Source organism: Abrus precatorius, unplaced genomic scaffold (assembly GCF_003935025.1).
Source record: "Abrus precatorius isolate BTA unplaced genomic scaffold, Abrus_2018 Scaffold8, whole genome shotgun sequence".
NCBI lineage: Eukaryota > Viridiplantae > Streptophyta > Magnoliopsida > Fabales > Fabaceae > Abrus > Abrus precatorius.
In genome coordinates, this window is record NW_020874428.1 from 10,659,507 (window position 1) to 10,671,791 (window position 12,285).

General features: G+C 25.7%; 1 protein-coding gene across 1 annotated transcript; it reads left to right on the forward strand.

Annotated features, from left to right (window-relative positions):
* The first annotated feature begins 2,063 nt into the window (after positions 1 to 2,063).
* LOC113848009 (GDSL esterase/lipase EXL3-like) lies at positions 2,064 to 7,464 on the forward strand. The gene is made up of 5 exons (XM_027477356.1): positions 2,064 to 2,340; positions 5,772 to 5,902; positions 6,361 to 6,594; positions 6,796 to 7,051; positions 7,274 to 7,464. The coding sequence occupies exons 1-5, from the start codon at positions 2,064 to 2,066 to the stop codon at positions 7,462 to 7,464; spliced, it is 1,089 nt and encodes a 362-aa protein (XP_027333157.1).
* Positions 7,465 to 12,285: the final 4,821 nt, after the last annotated feature.

Consider the following 12,285-nt stretch of genomic DNA (forward strand, 5'->3'; position numbering starts at 1 on the left):
AACTTTCAATAAATATTTAACACACTAAGATAGCAAGCAAAGCAAGTTACACAACGTGTAATGTAACAATATATAAAGGTAAAAGCGAATTTTACTCTAGGTTACAATTAGTGAGCCAACTCTAGAATACAACTAATTTTTCCTAGATTTAACTCCATTTGTCAGTTTCTCACCCTCTCCTCCCTTTGTCTGTTTGCTTTTAAGTGCTTTGCCTGCTATTGTACGAGTTAGCTAGCTTAGCTAGATCTATTATCGATATGGTTCAGATTTCAGTCACAGACTAAGTGAAAACAGCCAATGCAGTACGACATCTTTTCTTCTTACTCATTTTCTTTTCCTTTTTCCCTTATTGTGTGGCTCAATTTGAATGTACATGAATCACGCAAGTATGTTTATGTTTGTCAGTGTTCTATATGCGTTCTTAATGGACCACGGCCCTCTACATTTTAAAGATTATCAACAGAAAGTTGTAATTACAGGTCAAAACAGTTGGATACTTTTATTGTTATTGTTTAATTATAATTATATTTTTATTTTACAAATTAACTTTAATTTTAAGAATTATTTTTCTGATAAATTATTGAGATAAAAGTTTATTTTTAATTAAAAATAAAATAAAATAGCAACTAAAATATTCAACATAAGTTCTGTTTATAATTATATATTATCCAATTTTCATTAGTTTGTTTTTTTCTTCAATTATGCATTCAGATCCTCTATTCAAAGTGTGCAAAATTTTAGTTTTTAATTTTTTAATGCATTAAATTTTTATAATTTAAAAATTAAATTTCTATTTTTTTTTATTTATAACCTACAAGTTGTTATTTTTTATTTAAATTTTTAGGATTTTATGATAAATTTAAGATATAAAGTAAATCTAAAAGTAAAAGAATTATTAAAATTTTGATAACTTTTAAAATATTTTATAAAATTTTAACACATCTTTTAAGTAAAACAAATACATGTTTATCATTAACAAATGCTAAGGACACCGGTTAAAAAATAAAAAAGCAATTTTTTTTATAAAAGATTTATTTTTTAATATAATTTAAGTTAGTAGTTTAAAAAATATTGTTAGCTTTAATATGTTAATTACTGTGCTTAAGAATTGGTTAGAAAGGACATGAATATTTGAGACAGCTTTTTAGAGCATAAACTTAAAAGACGGGTTATTTGCATTTATTTCCGACATAAGTGATACACGTATAACGGATTGGGGGCAACAGATGGAAGAGTAAAATCACAACGCTTTCACCACAGAAAGCGACAGATGTAAAGGTTTGGGTAAATTGAAGAGGGCAGCTATAAGAGAAGAAACGTACGGATTATAATCATTACCATTCACCTAACGTCATATTGCATTCATTTACTGCTCCAACACAATTCAATTTCTTTCTCAAAGCTACTCCCTTCTCTACTCTATTTTGCTTCAATTTCCCATTCAATAATAATTTTTCTGCACTCTTTTCTCTCTAAATTTGTCACTCAATACATCAACTTTTATAAAATAATATTTTCTACATATTTTCTCATCTTCAAAATATAAACATCACATTTTATAAAATATTACAAAAATTTCGTCCAAATTTAATTTTGTTAACCTTCTAAATCACGTTTATCTCAAAACTATTCTAAACTTCTAGTTATTCGAATAAAAGAATATTTAAAAATTTTACAAGAAAAAATAATAAAAATAAAATTTAATTGTAATAATTAAAATAAAATAAAATTACACATTCATCATATAAACAATCAAAAGCGCATAATCAAGTTTTTTTTTTTAACCTTTGACATAAAAAGTGCACGAGTATCTTACAATCTTTACATATATGGAGAAAAATCTTCCACCAGTTTGACAACTGTATCAAGTACATGTTATATCCACCTTGTTAATTTAGCGAACTTAAAAAATAATGAAAAACAATTTATGTACACATTTAATCGACAAGACCTCTCATGCAGCGGCTGCATACGGTTCTAATCCTTATATAACATTCGCTTTCTTGAGTCATCGAACCGCGAGGGAAGAAATTTGGTGTGGACCATATTAAGAAACAGTGACAATGGCTATCATGCAGCTCACTAGCTCTACAATTGCCTTGTTGCTCCATTTCTTAGTGTTATTTGCTCTATGGCACAGAACGAAGGCTTTGGTGAAGCTGCCACCAAATGTTTCATTTCCAGCAGTTATAGCATTTGGAGATTCGATTGTGGATTCAGGAAACAACAACAACATTAAAACATTGGTCAAATGCAACTTCCCTCCTTATGGAAAAGATTTTCAAGGAGGAGTTCCAACGGGTCGATTTTGCAATGGAAAGATTCCCTCTGACCTACTAGGTACTTATCTCTTCTCCTTACACTGTTGTTTTGGCTTTTCTAAGCTTAGTTATTTACAACAACAAAACTTTAATTGAGGAAAGAAATTGTTATACCAAACAAAAATAGCAGCACTAAATCTGAAATTCATACGGGTCTGTCCCGACAGTTAGAAAAAGAAAATCTTCTTACAATGTGTAGTAACTGAAATCAAACAGCCAGAGCATACCATTCTCGTCCTTGGCTCTTTCTCTTCAAGTCAACAAGTGAGTGCATAGTCTCATCACAGTTTATTTACAGATCTATTCTTTGAAAATAAAAATATATATAATATTATATTTGACACCTTCTATAATTATGTTTATATATATATATATATATATATATATTATTCAAACAATATATTTTTATATCTTTCTGTTACATTAATCATCTATCTTATATATTTTTCCCTTTTTATTTTATCTATCTTCTCTTTTTTACCAAAACATTATACAACAAATTTTTTTTTCTCTTATTTTGTTTGTAAATACTTACGGAAAGAAGATATTTCCAAATCAAAGAACGTATCTTTTTTGTCATCATATTTTATTTTGAAATTCATTGCTTTTTCCCTCACGTCTAAGTTTGATGCAACGCATCGGCTCAGGAATAGTTAAATTTAATCAAGATTTATACGAAATGCTTTTTCTGTCTCAAAATTTCATCCGCTTAGGATGCTTTGGAGAATGTTTGTAATAGTGTTTTTGCATTATCAAACCCTAAAATATGACATATTATGCTAATAAATAATTTTATTGATATTGAAATTAATATATTATTAATATACCAAATATTCGTTTAATTTATCATTTTATTAATACATGCTTATTATATTTATATTAACAGATAAGTTTTTATCAAATAAAATTTACATTGTGAGAAATAATCTTAACGTTTAATTATTTTTATTCCGTAAAAATGATACCTTTCTTAAATTGAAAGGTAGTAGTTATGAAACAGAGTCTTTTCCTCCACTAAGAAAAGGTAAGAAGTGGGGATAGTGACTGTCAAGCGACTTCATTCCCCGTGGACTTGCGTGCATAGCCCACACAGGCTTGGCAAAATCTTGATTTGTTTTAGAGTCCATATTTGTTGATCCCCGTAATCTGCATATTAAATGGATTTGGTCATGAGTATGTGGACCAAACGGATATACATAAAAAAATTAATATTATTTTTAATAAATTAATTATTTTTAAAAATGAAAAACTAGTTTTGGTCTATGGACCAATTTGTGCATCGGATTGTGTTTTTACATTTTGAAAAAAATATATTTTAAAAGAAAAGAGCAGTAGTGTGAATTGGTTTGCAGACTTGAATGAGCTTAAATGTATGGTCGATCCACATATCCACTTATGTTCGTGATAATATAATTGTCATTGAAATAAAGGGATCAGAATCCAAACTCTAACTTTGAGATCCATAACATGAAGAAGCACATCCTCCTCCATGAAAAGGCTCCATTATATATATATATATATTATATATATTCTCTCCTTCCTTGTAGCGAAATTTTGTTCCAATGCACTTAAAATCCCCCAAAATGAATAAAACAAGAAATTTGATGAGAGCCCAAGAGAGTTGGAGGATTGGAGTTGTAAGAGCTTATGGCATTAGGTAGTACACTAGGATTAAATAGTGAAAAGCTCAATGTGTTAATTTTTTTAAAAGTATTATTAGTGTGGTTTATTAATTAAAATAAAAATGTTAACTTAATAAATTATTATATTTAATGTTACCGTATATTATCAAATTTTCATTGGTACATAAAACTAACAATACATAAAGAATTACACCTAAATTTTGTTCAATTCTTTTACTTGAATCTCTTTGTTCGAGAGTGTTATAACCCAAGCTACGAGAAGAGTTTAACTCCAAAAACTTACCTTTCTGGTTTAGGTAAGAAAGTTTAATGAATTTACTCTGTTGACATTAACTTAATCAATGGTAGGATAGTTAAACTTTGAATAAAAATATTATGAATTAGGTATAAGAAATTAGTCTAACTTATGAACAATTTATAAAATTAATCCTTTAAATACAAAAATCCTATAAACTTAAATATCATATTATTAAGTTGTACTATCAAATTTAAATCCTAGTTAATGCAATATATATAATTATCACACTTACCTTCCATAGAAGATACTTACAGTTTAGAAAAAAAATTAATTTATCTTAATAAAATTCATATTTAAACTTTACATAAATCATCCTTTTAAAAAGATTTTATTAAAACGCACTCTTAGCACCACAACCTTTTTTCTATACCAAGCGATTGAAGATGACTTGCACGAGGTGGATGCTCAACACATCTTGAATAGGCTTCACCTCGTTGCTTTGTCCTACCCATGGACATGTGATGCTCTAGAAACATTGGAATCCGTGGCAGGCTTGCAAATTAAATAAAATGTGATTTGGGTGGTTTAGTGTGCAAGTAAAGAAATCAAGCATGTTGTTCAAGTGGAATGGAGAGAGAATTGTTGATCAACTTGAATAAATAAAAAAGAAGTAAAATATGTTTGTTTTTCTCTTTGTTTTTTACCATTTATATGAACCAACACCATTAGTTACCTTCGCAAAGACGAGATGCAACTCTTAGATATGTGTTCACAAACATTAAAAGGGCATTCATTGATAAAATTGAAAATTAAAATGTCTTAAATTGTACATCGTATGTAAAATACAGTCGGATTCCATGCTTCATATACGTACAACTCTTATTTTACACAGCTATACACCATGTTTTATGTTAATTAATAAATTATTTATTGGATTTTAAATTGAACATGCTTATCTATATATGGTTAAATTCAAAAAATATATATTATTGAATATTTTATGTTAAATTCACTTTACCTTGGAATTTAAAAGAATTCATTTTAAATTAAATTACACAACTGATTAAAGCAATTGAACCTTCATATTTTAAAATATGATTCGTAAAATAATTTGAAAGCAGATAAGATTTTATTTTATTAATATCATTCTAAACAAACTTTATGTAGAAGATATCATAAATAAAATAATTGTTCGTCTAAAGATTCCAAATACAAGCATAAATGAAATTAATTTAACTCTTCTAACACATGAGAGTCCACATTAAAAGATAAAGTAAATTATAATTTTTATTTAAAATATATCAATAATTAAGATCTCAATAGTTTTATTGTTTATTATATATAGATATAGATGCATTTTATTATAATCTCTTTAATTTTTAATTAAAATTTTTTACTATACTTTGTCTTTTAAAATTAACCCTCACAATTTAGATTTGACGTCCTAATAGTTGTGGTTAGGACTGTTCTGATATTCCATGGAATGCAATTAGAACTATTATCATTCCATGGCTAATTTGTAAAACAAATCCGTTTCTCATTGCAATTAATTACTTCCTTGAGTTTCAGTTGAAGAGCTGGGTATTAAGGAGTATTTGCCTGCTTATTTGGATCCAAATCTCAAATCCAGTGATCTTCTTACCGGCGTGTGCTTTGCCTCCGGTGCTTCAGGATATGATCCTTTGACACCCGAGATAGCGGTAAATATAAACATCTTTCAGCTCCATTTTCAATTCCTAATAAATCCTTGTTGAGTAAAATTAACAGCAATCTACACTTCAAACTTTATGATTTTTCAAAATATGGTTTCAAAATATTAACTTTCTTAAAGTAATGGTTAATACACTGCTATTTTAAAGTCATATAACTTTGGGATGTACTTTACTTCAAACCAATAACGAACATATTTTAGTGAGCGTTTAAAAACTAATAAAAATCACGTTAAATTACATATCAACGTAAAATGTTATAACTTGTAAAATTGAAATAAGTTTGGTTTTAATTGGATCGATCTGAGGGCAATTCAAATCACACCCATAATTTTCACATTACACGTTTTTTATTTTCAACTTTTGAGGAAACTGATAGATGGTGGTAAATTATATGCAAATATTACTATTGACCTTATTTTCTGACTTTTTTTGTACACTGTGATCAGTCAGTTATATCATTATCCGATCAACTAGACATGTTCAAAGAATACAAAGCGAAGCTGAAAAATATTGTCGGAGAGAACAGAACAAACTTCCTCGTAGCCAACAGTTTTTATGTTGTGGTGGCAGGCAGTGATGACATTGCCAACACCTATTTTGTTGCTCATGCGAGACAATTACAGTATGACATTCCTTCTTACACAGACCTTATGTTGAACTCAGCCTCTAATTTTATAAAGGTAAGCTTAAGGTTAATTTTTGTTAATTAATCAATCATATAATAGCTCAAATTAAAGGACAAAATAATTGTACCTTTAAAACAGGAACAAATAAATAATCATTATACTAGTAATATATTATATCATTTATTTGGTGCATGTAAATTCAACTATATTTACCTCACCATATGAATTTTCATTTTCCCTGGCATAAATGGGAAGGAACTATACAAACTTGGAGCTCGTAGAATCGCAGTTCTGAGTGCACCACCGATTGGATGCGTGCCATCACAGAGAACTCTAGCTGGAGGCTTAGTAAGAGAGTGTGCAGAAAAGTACAATGACGCAGCCAAGTTGTTCAACTCCAAACTATCTAAGGAGTTGGATTCCATTGGTCACAGCTTGCCCAATAGCAGGATAGTTTACATTGATGTTTACAACCCTCTACTCGATATCATTGTCAACTACCAAAAATATGGTGTTCTATCTTCACTTAATTAAGTTCATTCATTTATTGATTTTTGTCTTTATGGTTGACTTTTAAATATTTAAAAACAATAATTTTTCATTAAAAATATTTATTATATTAAAAATATAAAAAATATTTTAAAGAAAATTTCATTATTATTAATCGTTTAAACTCAAATTTAAAAGTTCAATCATAATTTTATCTTAAGTTTTGCCTTCAATTCAATTGCAGGCTATAAAGTTGTGGACAGAGGTTGCTGCGGCACAGGCAAAATAGAGGTTGCAGTGTTATGTAACCCTTTGGATGCCACTTGTCCTAATGCTGCAGATTATGTCTTTTGGGATAGTTATCATCCCACTGAAGGAGTATACAGAAGGATCATCACTCAAGTGCTTCAAAAATACTTGCCTCGATTGTTTTGAGCTCGATTAAGTTTGATTTTTATCTTCAAAGAAAATGAGTATTTTGTTCAGTTTATGATCGAGGTCTTTCGTGTGAATGTCAGCACTGCTTTTAGATTTAATATTAATAGGCATCCAACTCACATTTCCATATTTTTCCTCCAATTAAGAAATGTTTATTTTTATTTATTTGAATAATAAAATTTATAGTTTTTCTGGAGTTTTTTCGTTGTTTTCCCCGTATATATGATGATGATATGGAGTTGTTATAGTGTGCTTTATTATGATTATTCTCATCAAAATTTATTTAACAAAAGTAGTTATTTTATCCTGTTAAAGCATTACACTTATCTTGTCATCTATTGTAGAATAACAAATGGTTCCCCATAGCCATATAAGCAAGAAAATATTAGTTTCATTACAAAAGTACAATTGTTATATACTTAGATGTTGTATTCCTAGGTTGATATAGCTTTTATTACACATTAAACTAAGAATCAACTTTACGAGTCTAAAATTACTATTTATTAAAAAAAATTAGATTAGAATATTTTTATTAGTATGATTTTTAACTACAAAAATTAAATTATTAAAGACTTCAATTATCTATAAATTTTCAAGAGTTGAAAATTATTTATTAAAAAGAATATTATCTTTTTTTTATACTTTAAAACTTAATTCTCACAAATGTATTCTTTTTTTTTTTTTATCAGCAACAATTACATTTTATGAAAATAAGGTATCAGAAGTACCAAAGAGATATAAAAAAAAGAAAAGTAAGAGTACCTGCAGTAATGTCACAGCAACTATACAATGAGGCTATATAATTGTAAATTTCGAAGGTAAAAACCCAAAAAAACAAACCCCACTACACATTATGTAGAAATACCTATTCTACAAAACTCAAAATTCACAATTCCAGACCAGAAATATACATCTACAGCATTAACCACATTATTGGTTCAAACTCCCATCTTCTAATATATGCACATCAGACACACAGTAAATCTGATCATAATAAACATCTACCAGGGTCCTCATTCCAATCACCAAAGCTACCCAATTATCTTGCTTTTTGCAACTAGCCATTCCTATGAAAACCATTTAACTTGAAACAGTAAATCAGCCATCAATTCATTTTTTTGTTTGAAGGGATGCGAGATTTGTTCATTCCATAATATCCATAACACAGTCACAGTAAACCAACCCAAATTCAAATTTTGTAACGTAAATATATATTGAATTACTAAACACCAATCTACCAAATCATTTGGTACTAATAAAGCTATTCTACACGATGACAAACACTCCTTCGACAACATATAAGATATATTGCAATTTAGGAATAAATGAGCAAGTATCTCTTCAGAAACTGCGCAAAAATTACAATGTACTTCTGAATTAACAATACCATGCTGATGCAAATTTATCGCTGTAGGAAGACGATCTTGAAGACAACACCACATAAAAATAGACATATATATGTCAAAGAAACTATATTTTGCTTGAACACGATATATATGGTTTTTTCTTTTACTTTTGTTGATCGGACAATATTCAAAGGTGTAATCAATTAAAAGTTCTATCGAATAATTCCAATAGTACATATAACAGTTAATCCATGAAAAAGTGAAAAAAATAATCAACTTGCTATGATTGAATTAAATTTCATACCAGTATTTATAATTTTAATATAATAAACAGTGTTGTTTCCTATGCAATTAAAACATTTTTTATTACTTTTATGAAAAAATTATAATCAAAATATTTATATAAAAATTTTGATTAAAAATTAACTAGTGTATATCTATAAAATTATAAAGTATAATAATAATTTAATCAAAACTTGATAAAATTATATGATCTGAGTTTTCTTTCTTTTATCTGTGATATTATATAGTTTGCAAATTTGGAATAAGAAAGGTTATTTTTAATTTACTTTGATATTCGTTACATGAAAATTTTATTTTAATTTCTATCCTCTTATTATTTTATCATTTATAAATAAAATTAGTTTTAATACTTATTGATAGTGTTATCAAGGTAATATTTCGTTTCATGATAATAATACATCACCGATATCATTATTTACTTTATCGCTTTGGGTAAAAACCTAAAAGGCATTAGTTCATACCAAAAATAATAGCAGATATGCTTTTTTTCATTTTAATAAATTATGACGAGTTAAGATAGTTTTTATATTAACTGATAAAAAAAACTATAATTTTTCTCCTTTTAAAATTATCTACAGTTTTGATAATTCATACTTCTTTCTTTTTATTAAAAACTTTAATGGTGATGGTTCTTAAGAACTCATCATAGCCAAGATGTTTCTCAAATTTTAAAAAGTATTTATAAAGGTACTTAAATATCACTCACTAATAATTCATACTTAATAGTACATTGCATATTATATGTGATAATTTATTAGTATCAATATTTTCTTTAAAGATTTTATTTTCTAAAAAGTACAATACAAAAACAAATGTACAAACTAAATTAAAAAATTAATTTTAAAAAATTAATTTATATAAATAAATTTTAAAATATATTCTATAAAATTACATTATTTTATTTATAAAATTATACATTATTTTATTATATTATTTTAATAATCTCGTGACAGTGATTCATGTAACTTGTACTGTGACTCTAATTAATGATTTAATATAAAATCATTAAAAGTATAATTACAAATACAATTATAAGAAAACTCTCCTTTCTCCATTTAGATAAAAATAAGAGAGCAGTTAACAAATAAAAATTTTAGAATTCTTTATTGAGACTATCATTTTCACAGTCCTACGACCTTGCTCAAGAAATTTTTTTTTTCTCAACTACAAGAATTCAGGTTAAACATTAAAGAATAATGAATTCAGATTAATGTTCTTGAAATTCTTAATTGTGTGAGAACTATATATATTATTGTGAGAATAACATAATTTAAAATCCATAAAAATAATAATTTTATAATAATTACATCAAAGATAGAAATTACATAATAACTTAAAATAGATTGATATATTTTTATAGTTAAAATATTAATATTTTAACAAATAGGTAATAAGTGATGCTTTTTCGCTAAAAAGTGATAATTTTTTTTTCTAAGAAAAAGTGATGATTTTGATATATAACTAATCAGCTGATATTATAAACATATCATATCATACAATTTAGTACTATTATAGTTTACAGAACTCATATCTACAAATATATAAATACTAAAATATGTACTAAAAAATCTTAGTATTTTTATTATTAATAATAAATTTAATTCATAAACATGTTTTCAAATATTAAAATACAAATGCACACGCAATAATGTCAAATGTTATATCTATTAAATGTATCTTTAATTTTTTAATAAAATAATTTTATATTAAATATTAATGATATAATTATTTACAGTATTTTTATTAGAGGAACCGATATTCATGCAATAAAAACTATGAATAATTTATATATTCAATGTATAAAAGTAAATATAAATTAAAATATTTACTTATATTATAATTATTTAGAATAAATTCTATATATAAATATATTTTAAATAATAAAATTCAAAAAAAAATATAATACTTTATTTCTTAATTTCTAAGTATAACATTAATACAATTGATTATATTCTAATATGTATTGCAAGAAATTAAATTAAATTGATTATTATAAATGTAATTAAGTATTATTCATTAATTGTAATATATTTATTAGATGAATAATTTTTCATATATATATATATATATGTATATATAAATATTATTAGAAATTTATTAATAAAAAATTAAATGCTATATATTCCATATATACTAATTAAAACATATTTTAATGTAATAAAATCCAAAAGCATATTAGTATTTAATGTTATATTTGCTAAAAATAATATATACTAAACATAAATGATTATTGAAAATTTATTTTTATTATTAAAATGAATTAATGCATTGTCAATGTAAAGATTTTTACATTAAATAATTAAAATATATTGTGGATATGATTTTTATATTAATTATTAAAATTAATTATTCTTGTTGATAGTATCATGCTTATTATCTTCTTATCAGAAGGATTCTAACTTTATATGTTTTTATTATTAAGTTGAATAGTAAAGGCTGTAGGATTCAAATTTATAATTTTAAAACTATTATCACGAGATGTGCATCTTTTAAATCCTTTTTATACATAGTCAACGAAACGGATGATGAATTAATTGTGTGTAATAAGAAATTTTATAGTATCAAGTGTATTATCATCAGAGGGATTCTAACTTTATTTATTTTTATTATTCAAGTTGAATAGTAAAGGTTGTACATCCAAATTTATAATTTTAAAACTATTCTTATGAGATGTATATCTTCTAAATCCTTTTTATGCACAGTAAACAAAAATGGATAATGAATTAGTTATGTGTAATAAGAAGATTTGATAGTATCAAAGTGTATTATCAAAATGATTTGTAACTTTATTTGTTTTTATTATTCAAGTCGAATAATAAAGGTTGTACGATTCAAATTTATAATTTTTAAATTATTCGCACAAGATGTACATCTTTTAAATCTTTTTTATGCTTAATCAACGAAAACAGATGATGAATTAAATTGTGTGTAATAAGAAGATTTGATGGTATCAAGTGCATTATTAGAAGAATTCCAACTTTATTTGTTTTTATTATTTAAGTTGAATAGTAAAAGTTGTGTGATCCAATTTATAATTTTTAAATTATTTTCACAGAATGTACATTTTCTAAATCTTTTTTATGCATAGTATGTCAACAAAAACAGATGATGAATTATGTGTACTAAGAAGATTTGATAGTATCAAGTGTATTATTAAAAAGATTTCAAC

Coding starts and splice junctions, on each gene's coding strand:
- LOC113848009 (XM_027477356.1), top strand. CDS start 2,064: ATGGCTATCATGCAGCTCACTAGCTCTACAATTGCCTTGTTGCTCCAT. Junction 2,341..5,771: donor GATTCCCTCTGACCTACTAG/GTACTTATCTCT, acceptor CTTGAGTTTCAG/TTGAAGAGCTGGGTATTAAG. Junction 6,595..6,795: donor CAGCCTCTAATTTTATAAAG/GTAAGCTTAAGG, acceptor ATAAATGGGAAG/GAACTATACAAACTTGGAGC.